We start from the raw sequence: 18517 nt of genomic DNA on the forward strand, positions 1-18517 counted from the left end.
TTTTCCAAGGTAAAATTTTGTGGAATTGGAAACTTGTATTGGAGGTTTGTGCTGTATGAGCGCAGTGCACTAGTTTCACATCTTTTAGTCTGAGTACTTTTTGGTAAATGAACTTTGAGACAATCAGTCAAAGCTTTTTTTTTAGTTCTGGGGTGCATGATCCGGCATGCAGGTGTCTCAGTGTTGAGGACTCCAGCAACAGATAAAGACCCCAAGTACACACACATCAGCCAGCTGGGGCAGATAGATGGCTATCTTTGGAATATATGGATGGTCCAGTGACAAGATGTGATGGATGCAGTGAGCCGGTGGCACCAGCGTTTGCACCCATGACCTGACCTAAACCAAACATTTTGCCCTTGAGGTTTGAGTTTGAATTGTGTCTGAACTCACAGCTGCAGTTTGTAATCTGGTAATGACAAGTTTAGTTTCCTGCATTTGCCCAATAGCTACCATTTACATCTTGTGCAGTGTCACATTGCATTCTCCTCTGCATGCAGTGCGATTGGATGCACCATCAGAGACTCCGCCCCCACAGGGAGCCCAGCCTCTGCAGTCCAACTCACCTGTGAAGTCTGCTGCAGCAGCAGTGGTCACTTTACACCATCAGGGTGAACGTCTGGACAAGCACAACAAAAGAAGACTTCCTGGAGAAATTTAACCTGCATGTAAGTGATTCTTAGATCTGTTTTTTTTTTCCTCTTCCTCTCTTCACTGAGATTCTTCTTTGGAGATTCGAGAGGAAACATTTCTTGCACAGAATTCAGAATTGTCAATCCATGCAGGTGTGTGATTTGGGAATATGAAATTTCCTTAACTCTCTTTTCCATATTCTTCCATACTGATTCCAGAATCCCATAAGAACAAATCATCTGCAGTAGACGCCATGACCTCCACCGCCTCTATGCGCAGCTTTTCAGTACGCCAGCCTTCCTTCTCCAGTATGTCTGTGAGGGACACCGGACGCAGCCTCCGATCCAAGGCTGCCATCTCCTCTCTGTCTTCTGCCAACACCTTGTGCATGCCCCGCTCTGTCTCGTTGGGTAACGGGCTGAACATGCTGGGCATCTCCCTCTCGTTCAATGGTCTCGGCGTCAGTGCCAGCGAGAAGGAGACCATGCAGTGCCTGAATGATCGTCTGGCTAACTACCTGGAGAAGGTGCGTTCTCTGGAGCGGTCCAATTCGGAGCTGGAGGTTAACATCAAGCAGCTTATGATGGAAAGATCCCCAAAGGGTCACGACATCGAGGCAATGATGGCTCAGGCGCACGCCATCGGCCAAGAGGTGAGTGTTGAAGCAATGTTCTTAGCAACTGGATTTTGGCATTGAAAGGGTTGTACTCAATGTACAAAGATAAAAAAAAAAAAAACTTCACTGCATCTGCAGCTTCTACATGAGATTTAAAAAAATGTTCTAAACTCTCATTTGTTCCTGTCTCAGGTGCGAAAGAAAACACTGGAGAATGCCCGAATCATGCTGGAGATTGATAACGCCAAACTGGCAGCTGATGATTTCAGGGTCAAGTGAGTGTCATGCAGAAATTCTTCTCTTCGTTTCTTTTACGTGCATGTGAGTGTTCGCATGCAAGTGCTAGAGAGCAAGCAGTGTGAATAAATGAGCGTTCTTGTCAGGGTGCAGAAATAAGAAAAAGAAAAAAGAAAAGCCATTCCCACGGTGCTCAGAGCTATCCCATCAGTTAAGACGGGCTGTGAAGGGCCGGAGACAAGTCGTCTGTTACCGAGGTGACGCTGAAGGAAAGCTGCTACAGTCAGGATACAAGCACAGAGTTTTTCACAGTGTTGATGCCGGTGTGTTCTCTGGGATGCTGTCTGTGAAGATGTAAAGTGAGAGTGATTTGTAGTGTTAGCAGTAAAGTGTGTGTGTGTTTCCTGTGTGTGCACAGCACCGTTCAGGGATTTCACAAGTGGTTTTATGTAGCATGAGTTTGACAATCTTTTCCCCATGTTTGTGTAGATGGGAGGCAGAAGCCGCCTTGTGCCAGTCGGTGGAAAGAGACTGCCAGGCTCTGAAGAGGGCGAAGTCAGACCACGACCAGATCATCGCCACTCTCCGAGGGGATCTGGACAGCCTGAAGGAGGAACTCTATTTCCTGAAGAAGAATCACGATGAGGTGAGAGCCTGCACAAAATGAGCCTCAGGGCCGACCCCAGAAACATTGCAGCCCTACGCAAGACTGGCGCCCCTTCTCTCACCCAACACTCATACACACACAACCACGTACCGCCCAACTACCACTCATTCTACAATTAAAATGGGGACAAGAAACATCAGGCATCACAATGACTTCTAGGATAGATAGATAGACAGATAGATAGATAGATAGATAGATAGATAGATAGATAGATAGATAGATAGATAGATAGATAGATAGATAGATAGATAGATAGATAGATAGATAGATAGATAGATAGATAGATAGATAGATAGATAGATAGATGTGCAAAGAATACACTCTAAGAAATGAAAGACAGGGGTTTAAAATGTAATTAATACTATTATTTTCAATATACTTGCAATTGTTAATTTTTGGGATTTAAGTAATAATGTTTCATTTGATTTAATTAATTTCAACTTCAATATTGTTTTGCACTTAATTGACAATGTTATGTGGAAAGAGTTACCTTAACTTTATCAATTAAATTCAACATTTTATTTAGTCTACATATGATTTAAGCAATTCAAGCAGGAATATCTGCATGAGTTGTGCAACAACCAGGTGCCTAAAATCCAAGAACCATCTGGTAGTGAATTCCAGTGAAACCGCAGGGCAGCATACACTGGTGCCATTTATGTTTTCTTGGCATTAGCTCAACTCAACACCTGAAACATGGGAATGTTAAACGGTGAATGGTCACACCCTTTTTCATTGTAGCCGTTGTTCTCTGAGATAGCAACTTTTGCACACACACACACACACACACACACACACACACACACACACACACACACACACACACACACACACACACACACACACACACACACACGCATGAGAGCAGCTGAGCTCATCCTGTCATTGCATGTTTGTTTGGACAGGCAGGTGTGGCGTCCAGGATGTGGGTTATGTCTCAGCTGGTGTGACACTGGTCACTGTAGTCCTGATTAAAAATCAAGTTTCACTTTTTAAACAAAAATGTGTATTTATTTGTTCATCTGTTGGAGCAGACAGTAAACAAACAATGAGTTATGGGCTAATAAAGTTCATCACAGATTGTAGTATCATACCTGTGCTGGATACCACAGGCGTCCTAAAGGGATTTTACAGACTAATGACGGCCTGAAGGAACACACACACACACAGACACACACATCGAGGAAAGGTGATGGCAAATATTGTTCATTTTAAACAACTGGAACTTTTGGATCCATTCACATGAAAGATTTTTTAAATTTTACTATTTATTCTTTTTTTTTATTTGAAGTTATGTAATTATGTTCTCAGTTATTTGCAAAAGTAGAACACTGTGGTATTGGACATGGACCATATTGGAATTCTGCTTCTGCACAAGACGTCCAGACGTGCATAGAGCTGTTGCACAAATTTGGAAGCATTGGTCAACTTTGCAACATTTTCTCAGTATTTCACAGTAATTAAGCCGTAATCTCAACCCTTACCTTAATCCTAATTCAAAACCATTTAAGAGAAAGTCATTTGAATAGTTTTTCCTCAGATGGCACACCATGCATTTTTGGATGAACTCAGTTCAGTTATGTGCAGGATTTCCATCTAATAAATATATCTTGGAACTATATTTATTAGATGGAAATCCTGCCCATAATTGAATTGAGTTCATCCAATGAGTCAGTTTTTAATGTAGTCCCAACTAAATTAAATTATCTTGCATAGATGTGTTTTCTTTGAGTTGGGGATACAAATATTTATTAGATGGAAATCCTACACATAATCGATTTGAGTTCATCCAATGCATCAGTTTTTGAGTGTGGTTATAAAGTTTAAGATTGGTTTAAAGACACATGGTGACCTATGTAATATGCTGAAAAGGTGTATAATATGACCACTTTAAATTTCTTCCAGCATGAACACAGTTAACTCATTTAAAGCTGTTAAACGTGAAACCTCAAACATATTAAACTTAAAGCCACAGTATGTAGGATTTAGGGATGTTTACTAGTAGGAATTGAACATAATATCCATAACATCTGTTCATTAGTGTATAATTACCTGCAACAACAAAGTGATATATTTTCATAATCTTCGAATAAGCACTTCACGTCTACATGGAGCAGGCTCCCCTCGTGGAAGCCGCCATGTCACCCCACCATGCTGACATAGTATCCTGAAAGGGAAATACTTACTCCATCATTTGCATTGTGCAGTGCGGCGTGAAGACTGAAGGAAAAACAAGAGGAATCAGTGGTTGGGCTCCTGTCTACTGGTTGCTAGTGCAGGCTAACAAGTTTGAAAACCTTCATTTTTGTGAAATGGAGAATCTTACATGTCACTTATCACATTGGAAGGAAATCCCCTTCACAAAAGAAACAAAAAACATGACAGGAAACAATACTGTGTCAACTCACATTTAAAATGACAGCAGTCGACCAAAGTGCTGTACATAATTAAAAAATGGGCACTAAGTTACCCCCAATAGTAAATAAATAAATTAAAAATAACAACAAAATTACAACAGGCAATAAAACAAATAAAAGACAAATTAAAATGAAGAGTAAAAGTAGTAGGAAATAGAGATGTAATCACTCATTTAGGAAACACCAGAGAAGTAAGTCTTTAGGGACAGGGGTGATTTAATATTAAAGGGGAGACTATTGCAGAGCCTGGGGGCAGCCGTCACCTCTCATCTTTAATCTAGTTTTAAGCACCTCCAGCAACATTTGGTCAGAAGGCCTTAAGGCTCTGGTTGGAGTGTAAGGAAAAAGTGTGTCTGCAATGGCATAATGCAGTATGTAATCCCACCACTAGATAACACTAAATCCTACACACTGTAGCTTTAAATCTTGTTTAAAACTGTTTTTTTTTTTCTTAATTGTCTGTTGAAACAGGAGATGATCTCCCTGAAGGCGCGTATGGCTAACGGCCAGGTGAACGTGGAGGTCGATGCAGCCCAGGGTCCTGAATTGGGAGCCATGTTGGCTGAACTGAGGGTCCAGTATGAGGGCATCGCCCGCAAAAACAAGGAGGAGGCTGAAGCCTGGTACCTGAAGAAGGTTACTTCTGGAGCTGCTCTTTTAAAAATCTGATGTTTTGTGTATTTTGCTACAGTTTGCAGTCGCAGACACAAAAGGATAACATTTTTGTTTTGTCTGTGTGTGTGTGTGTGTGTGTGTGTGTGTACAGCTAGATACAGTGCAGTCAGAGGTCAAAGAGAGTAATGAGGCATTGCGTTGCGCCCAAACCGAGCTCAGTGAGAGACGTCGTTTCCTGCAGGCTCTGGAGGTTGAGCTTGACAGTCTGCGTAAGCAGGTACAGTACTGTTCAAAAAAACAGCGTGGAGCAAAAAAACAACTCTGAACACACAATCTCTCAGTCAAATCACCATTCATGGTGGTAGGTAGACATCCAGTGTAGATTAATAAAGTTTCTTTAAAGTGGCTCTTTGGAACTCAGTCTTGGTTTCCCCGCTTACGGCTGCAAATACACACGTTAGTTCTCAACACAGCTAACAGCTGCAGTGTCGCTTTCAGCAATGACCCGCCAGCGGCACAGGGCACAGAGTTACATCACTCTGCTCCTGTGATCAATCAGTGTGACAGGACACTCAAACAAGCAAATGTTTTGTCTGGGTTTCCGCCACACGTGAAAACAGATCAGACAGCATATCAAGGTGTACAAATAGAGCACGTGACTGTCGTGGCGTGTTTGCTTGTCTTGATATTAAGCGTGCATTGTTGAATACAGAGATATTGCGGCGCTGACATTCACCAATCAGTCTGTTTGAGCAGCGAGGACTCACAATGACATGACACCAAAGGATGGACATTCAGGCTGTTACACAAAGTACTGTCAGACACTTTTTGTAGAATAACATGATAAATGCTCTCATCTTGTACTTCTCTGAGAAGGTCATGGGTTCGATTCCCACCTGTGGCCTTTCTGTGTGGCGTTTGCATGTTCTCCCGGTGTTTGTGTGGGTTCCCTCTGGGTGCTCTGGTTTCCTCCCACATTTAAAGACATGCAGGTTAGGTGAATTGGAGACTTTATAATTGTCCAGGTCTCCCTTGCAAAAGAGATCTCAATCTCAACAGGACTAACCTGGTTAAATAAAGGTTACATTAAAAGTGGATTTAATGAGGACAAACCCATTAAAATTGGATGGACCAGAACAAGTTAAAAAGCAGCTTTGTTTTGCTTATGTAATATCCTACAGACTTGCCTGCTGCCTGCTGAACACTGACACCTGCTGCCTGGTTAGTAGATGCTTGATGGATGATGGAAATTAGGAGCAGGTGTGGTTGCCAGTGAGAGGCACAGAGCAATGTGCAGTCTGGTCCATTTGTATTTATAAATGACATCATTTTTGTAATTTTGCCTCTGCACACCACCACAACGGAGCTCAAATGACACAATGAGGATGTGCTTATTGTGCCGAGTTTCAGCTTTAAAGTAGACCTGCATTGAAATAAATGTGGTCAGATCTCAGAAAGAAATAGCTGATATGTATTTATAAGACCCTTACGAATGCAGTAAAGTAAATCTGCAAGCCCAAATTTGTAATTCAGCGGAGAAATCTTCGTTTAAAACTGACAAATTTGCAGCTAAAATTTGGCCCTCCGCGAAAACCGTTTGTACATCCGGGACATTGCCGTGACGCAAGGGAGAAGACAGAGCACCAGCGCCTTCAGTCTGATCCCGCGCGTTGAGTGAATGCAATGCTACCTATTTCTCAACTGAAATTGATTTTATCTGTTAGTAATGTTACTGTTATACACATCCTGGTTTCAACATCCAAAAGTAAGCTGCAATGAATGCGAGATACAGCTCTGCATGCTCAGATCAGCGGCGACATCGACAGCGGGCGACGTTCTTCCCCGACCCTTACTGCGCCAGCTAGCGCAGCATGTGAGCAGGTTGTCGCGGTAACCCCGACCCCAGCCCTGCCCCGTGAGAAAATATTGGCTTGCATGGAGTGCCTCCGTCCGTTCACTCATACTGCAGCTGCACTGATCATGCAGATCCTACTTACACTGCAAAAAGTGTTGGGGAAGTGTCGTGACACGGACCCACAACAGGGGGCGTTAATGAAGGGACAATGGAATAGCCAAAAAGTAACAATTTAATGTTGTGAAGGTGCTGTCGCGGCTCGTCTTTAGTCTTCTCAGGATGTCGTCTTTTAGATAACACAAACTAATTGCAAGTGATATGCTAGAAAATGACACAACACTTTAGAATAATTCAGCCTTAAGCAAGATAAAATGTACAGAGTCTTTAAGTTTATTTAAGCCTTCGACACAAAGCTTAGACAAACTGAGTCCTCTAGAGAGACTGAATATGACAACCGCGCTCATCTATTTATTGGAGACCCGCGGGCATCGCTCCTCCTTCGACTTTTTTATTTATTTCATTCCCAAGACATGGTTTTCTATTGGAAGCGTCCTCTAGTGAACCCTAAGCAGGTGTTAGGCCATTATTTCAATGTGACAAACGCCCCCATTAAAACATGAAGGATTTACAACTGATTTTTTTAAAAGACCTTCAGCCACAGGTGCAGCTGGCCTGAGGCCCCCCCCGCACGTGGCCTCAGCCACACGTGCAGCTGGCCTGAGGCCCCTGCACGTGGCCTGCGGGAAAGCACCTAAAAGGCCTTGGAAAGCCCCTGACAGACTGAATGACTAATAGAGCCCTTTTTTTGGGTTGAACACCTGCTAGTTCAACCAGAGGACATACAGTTCGGATCAGGACACTTGATAGTTCATCACAGTTCAAATATGGACCTAAAAATTCTTCTACAGTCCCTCCTCTGGGACTCGAAAGAGTCCCATTACATCAACTATACTCTTGGGTTGTTTACTGACAAGACATCCTCATTTGTGCATTGCAATAAAAAAGAAAAACACATCACTCGATTTACTGATAACTCTGGTGCGGATATGAATATCAGTGATACTTCACACGGTAAATATATTGCAGTGCAGGTGAACCGACATACTAAGGCACAAGGTGATCAATTAGCTGGATTATATCAACACAAGGTGACATTCAAACATTGAGTTTTGGTATAATTTAAGGCACTTAAAATGGCCACCTAAAACAAGTTACAGCAACCTCTTAATCATGGCAAAGTAAAGGCTTTACATTGACATCAGTGCAACCAATCATCTTCTGGCATCTATTGTCTCACTCGACCAGAGGCTCCAACCCATTATACTTGGTTCTACATATTATTTTGTTAAAGAGTCACACATGTATTACTTAAATGCATCAAATAACGCCTACGTTACCACTATTTAGTCGACCAATCAAGAAACTATTCTAAGGTTAGCGCAGCTATGTCTAATTAAATGATAAAACACAATAAATGGTTTCCCTTCATGTCCGTCCTTAAGTCATTTGCCTTAGTCAATCATATAATGGTTTCCATTATAGGCCATTTCTCAACATTTTCCACTTTGTTTTTCTTATTTTTCAGCTTGTTTTCTAATGCCCTTTTTGGCCAGACGCCAAATTTAGGCGATGCATGTCTCTTGAGGCATGCTATAATTTAAGAAAAAGGGGTCCCTATGGTGCATCTTTACTACTAAATCTACAAACACGCCGTGTAAGGGTCCCCTTTTTATAACTTTGCAATGTGATATCTATGTGTATGCATTTAGCTTTATCTGTGTTACGCAGATGATGGTAAGGACAGACATTTACCCAACCTTCGTTACTAACATACATCCTTCTTTGTTTTTATTTACACTCAGATTTCTGAAACCAGTCCGCAATTCAAACTCAAGAACCAAGATCATAGTCCGTGTTCAGTGCCATTACGTCAGTCCGCGCTCCTCAGCATTTACTCAGCATCTGAAGTTTTGGGAGAAGTTGGGGAACATGGGGAGGTTGGCCTTTCAGGGGTAGTGGGGGGAGGATCAGGAATTTTGGCTTTCAGACAGTCGTGCAGTTCTCTGATGGATCTTTCCAGCTCCTTGTGCTGCTTGGCCAGGTTGTACAGGGCCCCCAGAGAATTCTTGCCCACATTCAGGGTGGTGGTGGCCAGCCCTAGCTGTTCCCTTTCCATATGCTCCATCATGCAGGCTAGCATGTCCATACTAGACTGAAGACCACACAGTTGAGTATGGAGGCCCTCCTGAGCACAAGAGATGTTGGCATTGTCACGGTGTATCCTGAACAGGTATGCAGCTGTCTGACTTAGTTGTGGCATGATTTCCTCAAATAGCTCATGGGGAATGTGATTTGTGAGGGGCAGGAGCTGCTCCAAGGTTTTTGGAACAGACTCTTGTGGAAGACGAAGCTCTCGAACCAAGATTGCCATGTCCTGTGGGGTGACCATGACCAGATTAAGGTTGTGCAGTCCAGGGGACAGGAAGTACAAGGGGGAAGGCATTTCGTGTGTGGGGGGAGTATTGTTGATGTCGCACAGGCAAGCGGGTGGGACACTCTGGGCATTTAGCAGCCTGTACAAAGCTCCCCTCTGTCCTGGTGGGTGAGTTCGGCTAAGGTCTACCCCTGCTGATCCTCCTCCAGAGGTACTGGGCTGATCAGAATATCTCTCCTGCCTTGGGGGTGGAAAGCTGGGGACAGGTCCTAGCAGTGAATTGGGTCTAGGATGCACTCGGGCGGTTGCTGCATATGGCCGACCTTGGCTGCCTCCCCTGGAGGGTATCGTTGCCACTGGCACATGTGACTGTCTCCATGGCATCTGCGGAAGGGGTGTGTTCCTGAGTCCAAAGGGTCCTTCAGGTGATGGTGGAGTCCTCGGGCCGACTCTTGCTGCAGGCAGATTCTGTGAAGCCGTCATCGCCAGGTGCTGGAACGATGAAGATCCTTCTGTTGCCAACTGGTTTAGCTGCTGGATGGATGGCGGCTGTGGCGACCAATCATGTCTCGACCATCCCTCCTGTATATCCTCTTCTCCAAACAGTTCTGAGAGTCCAATCAGACTTGATAGAGGCAGATCAGGCATAGGTCCCTGATCAGGGGAGTCTGGTCTCTCAGCCATACTCCTGTGTCCTAGTAATATACATATACGTTCATTATTACAGCTCCATGTCATTCTTTCAGATATTGTCTATCCTATCCCTCATTTTTTTGTGGGTGCATGTGTGTGAATGTAAATGTGCGTGCATGTCTTCTTCCTCGTCTACAATATCACCAAGCACGGTCCATCCCAGTCCTCCCTATCTGGGGTATACGCCACAATATTAGGGAGCTGGGGGCTGTCGGGGAGGATAATTGGTATTTCATCCATTTCCATATATTCTGGTTCTCTGTCTGTCTCGTTTGTGCTTTCTTCCAGGGCTCGGATGGCTAGCAGTGGGAGCTGTCCTACTGTGGATGAAATCAATTTATTGACCAGAAATTTTATCAAGGGAATACCACAACATATTACCAGCAAGACCGCCACCCCTGTTAGTGCCAAAATTACACCTATCTGGTATAACCACCCTCTCCTCAGAGTCCCAAACAGTGAAAACAGTGGGCCAATATTCATTCCATTCCCTACAATGTATCCAGAATCGTCAGTTTCATTTCTCCCTCCTATGGAGTTACTTAACAGTTCCTGTTGCATCTCCTCAAGTGTGATTAAGAGCTCTGTCAAATTTCCGTCTTCCCCTGTACGCATGGGAATAGCTGTGCAACATTCGGTGGCTTTGATCATAATACAAACTCCTTGTTCATCAGCCATCATCATCTCAATAGCTAATCTATTTTGCATTGTCATTAGCGAGGTGACGTGCAGTTGTTCGGTTAAGGCTCCTACAGCTGCCAATGTCCAATTCAAATATCTTTGTTGATTATACCACAAGTAATTAATCCACTGCACCTCCTGGAACCTAGAACGGATTTTTGGAGTAACCCCGAACAGAGCCAATGCCCATCCCCATTTATCCGCATCTTCATCTGCTTTAACTCTGCTACTGTCTATGGCTTCTAACTGTCGGGGTATCCCTTCTGGTATCCCGTTTCTTACTGTGATGTTGTAGTCTGTTTTAAACGTCATTATTCCTCTTTTCTTACGAAGTTTCTGTGGCATGGGTTGTACTGAATTTGGCATTTCAATTACTGTTATAGCTCCTGTGAGCATCACAGGAGCACAAAGGCCCTTCCAATTAGGGGACAGCGATGACAGGAGTTTCCTTCTTTGTCCGCATATCCAAAAGATGTCAGCTAAGGGTACCGTTCCCTTAGCTAAATTTGGAGTAGATACCCATGAAGCATGGGTGAGATTCAGTCCAATTACAGACCCCCCTGTGGCCGGTACTATTTGTTCACACTGTATGCCTGCTGCTGGCAGGGTGTGACAGACAGTAATGTTCCATGCTGTTTTGGCCGGTTTGTATTCTTGCTGCTTTTGCATACACTGTATGTGGTGTTTTGGCTGGGTCGTCCCTACCTGCCAATCGCTTATGTATTGTGCTACTAAGCCTTTAGCTATACAGAATGGGTGTATCATCCCTTTCTCTATTTTAATCATAGGTGGAACGGTTCCTTCTGTACTTAGGGGCACTGGACAAAGTTTACTGTCGGCAGCATATTTTTCATCACCTACTGCCATTTTCATAACACGTGTATAGCATTCTGCTTGGTCTGAGTTATGTTGGGGACTCCTATAACAGTTGTTGATATCAGGTAGGGGTTTAGCCTGAGGTATCACACCTTTCCGGTGACAGGCTATGCAAGGCTTTTCACTGATCTGCCTAGCCGAAAATTTCAACCATTGGTAAAATAAATTGGTCTTCAACCCTTGTGTGCGGGCTAGGTCTGTACTGGGATCCCATCTCCCCAAGTGACTGCTTGTTTCTAGGCTTCTAATTGTCCTCTTTTTCCTTGGTTTGATTTTTACCCATTTTGTGGCTTCATGTACTGTAACAGTTACGTCTTGCTTGGTTTCCCTGCATCCTCTTTTATCACAAATTACCTCTATGTTGAGTGTTCCCTCCTCTTCACATTTGATGCTAATGGCTTCGCCTAATATGTAATCCCCCAGCTTTCCCTGTATTCCTATGTTCTTGTAGGCTTTTGATTTAATGTATACCAAATTATATGTTTTTCCTGTGTTTAGAATGCCTTGTTTAGCTGCTATTGCGGCCATGGCCACGGCACAGTCCGTTGTATGTTTTGGATGTCTATTTTCTCCCATACTGACCACCAGTAGTATTGTCAATCCCTTGAATAATTCCTTAATCATTGCTCTGATGACTGTTGAGATGTGCTACTAGATGTGCTACTAAGTGAGCCGTCACTAGATGAGCTGTCACTAGGGATGTGTGGTGTATCTGTGCTTTGTCTGGGTTGTACTTCCTGCGGTTCTTCTGTCGGTAAATCTACTGAGTTGCTGTCCGAGTCTGATGTCTCCTGTGGCCTGTCTATCTGTCGGTCTGTATTTCTGTCTGTCTGTTGGCCTGCGTCTCCAGTTGTTTCTGAGTCTGCATCTGAGTCTGTCGCTGCTCTATCTGGCAGGGATCCACTACTCTCTGAAGCTGTGCGTCGTCTTTGTTCAATCAGTCTCTGTGAGCGCCTTGGCCAGTGTTCGCCTGGCTGCAGGGAGGCGTGGCCTTCCCTCTGTGCTTCTTCTGGCTGCAGGGAGGCGTGGCCATCCCTCGGTGCTGCTGTAGGGTCTCTGGCTTCTCTTGCTTCCCCCCTTGGCCCGGCGGCCCTGCCAAGACGAGCTTGCCGAGGCCGCAGGGGCGCTGGGCCACCAACCCTACAGCAGTGGTTTAAATGAAACCAAGTGTCCTTACCGTCTACTTTGACTGCTGTATGTGAGGCAAGAATAACTTTAAAAGGACCTTCTCGGCGGGGCCTGTCTCACTTCTTTTTGAACACCTTGACGTAAACCAGATCACCAGGCTGGATGCTCTGATTTTCGAGTGGAATCTCTGCTTCTCTGTCTTCTGTAGCACCTTTGACCTGCAAAAAGATAGTTTTGTGTATTTGGGTTAACTGTCTCAGATAATTATGCCATTCGTCTTGTAGCTGCTCCAGCGATGGTCCTTCGTAGGGTCCTCTCAGGTATGGAATAGGCATCGGCCGACCTGTAAGAGCTTCAAATGGTGTCAAATGGGTTAGTCGGTTAGTTTGTGAGCGCATTGACAATAAAGCAAGCGGCAACGCATCCAGCCAGGTTAGTTTGCCATTGCTGTCTGCTATGATTTTTGCTAGTTTGTTCTTTAAAATGCCATTAGCCCGTTCCACTGCCCCATTTGATTGAGGGTGATAAACACACCCAAACTTCTGTTTGATACCCAATTGTTTGAATGTTTCTTGTGTAACCTTGGCTACAAAAGCCCTACCGTTGTCAGATGAGATAGTATCTGGAATGCCAAATCTTGGAAAGACATCTCGGCACAAGAATTTGGCTACCGTTTTATGGTCTTGATTTGCAGAGGCTACTGCCTCAATCCATCGGCTGAATCTGCATATCACTACCAAAACATATCTCATTCGTTTAACTCGATTTTCAGCTCCCATGTCTATGAAATCCATCATAAGATGTCTGAATGGCCCATCAGGGACCGGAATGTGGGCTAAAGGGGCTGTGAATGATTTCCGGACATTGTACTGTGCACATACCTCACACTCATTCAACAAACGGTCCACTGTTGCTGCCATATATGGTGACCACCAGACAGCTTTTAGTTTGTTCATAATTTGGACTCGCGAACAATGATCGGGTCCGTGGGCCCAAATGATTGCATGTCGTAATAAATTGGTGGGTAACACAAAATGTCCATGACTACTGCGCCACAGCTTGTCCGCTGGCCCCTGACTGCGTGTCTCAATAGCGCCTCGTTTAACCCACATTCGTTTTTCTTCTCCACTGGCCCTACTTTGAGCCACTATCAGTGCGTCAAGTGAAACCAGTGGGGCACAATCTTGGATGGTTAGCAGGGGAAACATATTTTCTCCTTGTGCTCCTTTGCGCGCTGCGTCATCTGCTAGATTGTTACCTTGAGCTATGATGTTATTATTCTTTTGATGACCTGCACATTTAATGATGGCTACCTCAGACGGTAATTGGAGAGCTTGTAACAGTTGGGAAATCGCTTCTCCATGAGTGACAGGGGTGCCATCTGCTCTCAGGAATCCCCTTTGTTTCCAAATGTTTGCATGTACATGACATACGCCATAAGCGTAGGCTGAGTCTGTGTAGATATTAACACGTTGATCTTTAGCTATCTGGCAAGCCATAGTTAAGGCTTTGATTTCTGCCAGTTGGGCTGAACAAGGCTGATCAATTCCTTGGGACTCCAGTAATTCAAAGGTCTCGCCATCCGTGTTTAGTTTAACAATCCCCATACCCGCATGCAATCCCGCGGCATCCCGAAAGCATGAGCCATCCACGAACAGGGTTAGATCTGCATCTATGGCGTGATTATACAAATGTTCTCTGGCTCTCAAAAATTTCTCTGTCTCTGCCACACAGTTATGTGGAGTACCATCTAACGGTGTGGTCAATTTGGTGGCGGGATTCACCGTGTGACAACGTTGTATTGTTATTTCTGGAGCGGACAACACAACTTCATATCCAGTGCGTCTAGCTTGTGTTAAGACAAAACGTTGACTGGTTAGCAGGGCATGTAACTGATGCGACGTGTACAACGTTACTGCATGTCCCATGATTATGGATGATGCTTTCTGAAATGCAAAGGCAGCTGCTGCTAGACCCTGATAGCATGGTGGCAATCCTGTTTCAATGTTGTCAAGCTTTGTACTATAATAGGCCAATGGTTGTTTTCCTTCATTTGTTTCCTGCATTAGTACAGCACAAGCATATCCAGCTTTTTCAGTAACATACAAATGGAAAGGTTTCCCATAATCTGGGTTACCTAACGCGGGAGCAGATTGCATGTCTGTTTTTAGGGCCTCAAAAGCTCCCGTTGCCTGATCTGTCCAGACGAGGAGAGCTGCATTGCTTGTTTGCCCCACTGCTCTAATTATGGCACGCAAAGGTGCAGTTTTTATAGCATAATCACAAATCCACGGCCGACTGTACCCTGCCATCCCAAGGAATGAAAGCATCTGTCCCACTGTTTGGGGTTTGGGAGCCTTGATTATAGCCTCCACTTGGCTTGGGGCTATACATCGCGTGGTCCCACACAACTGTCTTCCCAAGTATTCTACTTGTTGTTTGCAGAACTGCAATTTGTCCTTACTTACTTTATGACCTCCATCTGCCAATGCATGCAATACAATTAATGAATCTTTTTCACACTGTTCTTGAGTCTCTGATGCAATAAGGAGATCATCCATATATTGCACCAATGTACTGGGTATGTCAAGGTGTTGTAAATCTTCAGCCAGGACTTTGTTAAAGATGGCTGGGGACAGGTTCAGTCCCTGAGGTATCCGTGTATACGTTAGCTGTTGTCCCAGAAATGTGAATGCAAACAAATGTTGTGAGTCTGGGTGCACAGGCACACTGAAATAGGCTGAACACAGATCAATTACTGTGTACCATTTTGCTCCAGCAGGGATGCTTGATAGTATAGTATGCGGATCAGGTACTATAGGTGCATCCATTTCTATTATTGCATTGATAGGACGCAAATCATGTACCAGCCGATACTCTTTGGTATTGTTTTTAGGGATAGGATAGATAGGAGTATTGCATGGGCTTGCAGTTTTTATTAAAACTCCAGCTGCCATTAGTCCCTTAATTACTGGTTTTATGCCTTCAATAGCCTGAGGTTTTAATGGATACTGCCTTTGGTGAGGCAGTTTTGCTCCCGGTTTTACTTTTATTTTTACTGGTAAGGCTGTTTTTACTAGTCCTACATCCGTTTTGCTTTTGGACCACACCACTGGTGGTATTTGCTCTAACAATTTCTCTTGTTGGGCCGATAACACCATCTGTCCCTCTGGTCTAGGATTGAGCTCCACTTTTTGAGCTATAGCCTCATCATTTACTTTTAAATTAATTCGTACAAACTGCTGGTCTTTTGACAGATGTACTTGTGGACTTTCCATGTTTTGCCATTCTTCAACTTCTGAGGCTGTCTTTACCATTGGACCTAGGTCATGAGATTCGTACTTTTCTGAGACTAAAAGGGTCACATGAGGCATGGCATTCGGCACTTGATACCATTGTTGTTCAGCTGAAGTTAGCTTGACAGAAGCTGCGGCCCCTTGGGGGCCTAAATAAATTTCTGTGGTGGTTATGTGAAACAGCCGTTGATTCATCAATGCATCCCAGCAGCATGCATAGTCAGTTTGTTCTTGTTTGGCATCGAACATCAGGGTGACATGTAAAGGTAAACTAGGTGTACATACTGCTTCATAGTGTTGTTCTGCCCAGGGCTTCCATTTTTCCCATTCCAGTTGAAGATTTGAATTTTCTGGTTGTAACTTCAGCCAGTATACCATGGGTTGCACAGGTCAAACCTTGTTTTCCATGTCCATAAGCACCATAATGTTGGCGAGTGCTTCGTCAGGAAAGTGTATTTGCAGTCCTTGATGGGTACACACTATCTGGGTTTGTAGCTTACATAAAATGTCTCTTCCCAGCAAATTCACAGGTGTATTTTGTGAGTATAACAGGGGTGCTTCAATTGTTTTTCCTGCAATCGTTACAGGAAGTGGGCGTGTAAACGGTATTATTTGAGTCTTCCCAGAGAAGCCGATGGTCTTAATTACAGACCCAGAGAGGGGGAGATGAGCGCCCATTTTCCCTATGCAAGAGTATGTTGCCCCTGTATCCACCATGAAAGGGAAATCTCTGTTTTGTATATTAACGGTGACGGTTGGCTCTTCCTTAGGTATCATCGAAATAGCCAATGCCACCGTTTCCCCCTCTGTCTTCTCTAGGCCTCCCTATTGCCAATAGGCAGAGGGTCCAACCCAAGGTCGGGCCGGACAATTTCTCATTCGATGTCCAGGTTGTCCACAGCTCCAACACTCATTAGAGGGTTGATCCCCTATTGGGGGTGTTGGTCCCATAGGCGGTCCCGCTTGACTGTTCCTGGGAGCTGAGTTTTGGAATCTGCTTCCAAATGAAGGTTGGCGAGATCCTCTTCGCCACCCTCCTCTTGACCTTGAAAGTTCCGTGACTCTCCTCTCCACCCATGACTGTAGGTGGGTCCATTTCCGGGTGTGCCAGTGCTATGGTAGTGATAGTGATGCTCCACTGGTGCCGAGACTTCTCCTGCAGCAGTGCTCCCTGCTGCTCCTTGGGGGCTCTGTGTGGCTGTTACCACAGGTGCCTGTATGGTGGCAGCAGTGTTTGCCGTAGGGCCTGTGCTTGCCGACTCAGAAGGAACAGGGGTCATCATTGGTGCCTGGGTCTTTGTTTTTTCTTTCTTGACTTTGGTTAGCTCTCCCAACTGCATCTGCACCAATTTTTTCGTCAGGGATTTTGCTGCATCTTCTTCTTTTTGTTTTTCTTTCTTGTAGATTTCAAGATGGTGACAAATATGCTCAGAGTATAAAGCCCAATTCATTTTCGATAGTCCCACAACTCCATCTAGGGCTTTCTGAACCTCATCTGGTAGAGCTTTTTTTTACAGTTATTTTAAACAGGATTTCAGTTGCTGGAGAATGGTTCCATGCATTTCCTGTTTCCTCCGCCCATCTCTTCTGGAATCGGTGCAGGAACTTCTTTGGGCACTCTTCAGGTGTCCACTCCTCATCATCCAATTTAGAGGGATCCAAGACCTCAGGGTACTTTCTTCTCAGTCCTTCCCACATGGAGTTTCTATAGCGATTAAAGGGGACTTCATCATGTTGATTAGTGCCCATCATTTGTGTTAGTCCAACCTTTCCTGCTAATTCTTCAGTGTCATGTTTTCCCATGACATGCATTAGCAAGGCTTTTATGTCACCTAAAGACAAGGTTACCCCTGCAGTGCCTTCTTCTAAGGCAGTTATCCATCTCCCAGCTCCTTGGGTGATGTCTGGCAGTCTGTTGGCCAGCCCCACCATGTCTGTCCAGCTCCATGGGGTATACACATGATGACCATTTCTAACCACCAATGGGCATATGAGGTCTTCGTCCTCCTCTTCTTCTGTGCGGGCTCCATACTGTCTTCCAGATCGAGTGCGACTGACTGGTTCCAGGCAGTCCATCCAGTCGGTTATATTCTGTTCTAAAGCCGCTATGTCTTTGGCTACACATTGTTGTCTTTGCCTGAGTCGGGCCTCTTTTGCAGTCTCAATGACGATCTCACCAGAAATTTTTCGGGTGGGTGGCTCTATAATGTGATTCCCTTGATTGGGCGTCGATTGTTGTAATATTCTTCTTTCCTCGGCGTCCCTATGTCTTTGTATTCTTTCCTTCGCTAGCCGAAGTTGCTCAGCTAGTTCTTCATTATCTCTTCTGGCCAGATCCAGTGTGTCACAGAAGCTCTTGTGCCACTCTT

The 18517-nt window shown here is 44.5% G+C and overlaps 1 protein-coding gene across 1 annotated transcript in view; it reads left to right on the top strand.

Annotated features, from left to right (window-relative positions):
* The first annotated feature begins 574 nt into the window (after positions 1 to 574).
* Positions 575 to 18517, top strand: part of LOC117510994 (keratin, type I cytoskeletal 18-like) — a 35211-nt gene continuing 17268 nt past the window's right edge. Inside the window, exons 1-6 of the mRNA XM_034170925.1 lie at positions 575 to 668; positions 852 to 1285; positions 1442 to 1524; positions 1976 to 2132; positions 5042 to 5206; positions 5337 to 5462. Coding sequence (XP_034026816.1) covers positions 887 to 1285; positions 1442 to 1524; positions 1976 to 2132; positions 5042 to 5206; positions 5337 to 5462 — 930 coding nt within the window. The 5' untranslated portion in view covers positions 575 to 668; positions 852 to 886. The remainder of the gene's footprint in view (positions 669 to 851; positions 1286 to 1441; positions 1525 to 1975; positions 2133 to 5041; positions 5207 to 5336; positions 5463 to 18517) is intronic.

This window comes from Thalassophryne amazonica, chromosome 5 (assembly GCF_902500255.1).
Source record: "Thalassophryne amazonica chromosome 5, fThaAma1.1, whole genome shotgun sequence".
NCBI classification, from domain to species: Eukaryota; Metazoa; Chordata; class Actinopteri; order Batrachoidiformes; family Batrachoididae; genus Thalassophryne; species Thalassophryne amazonica.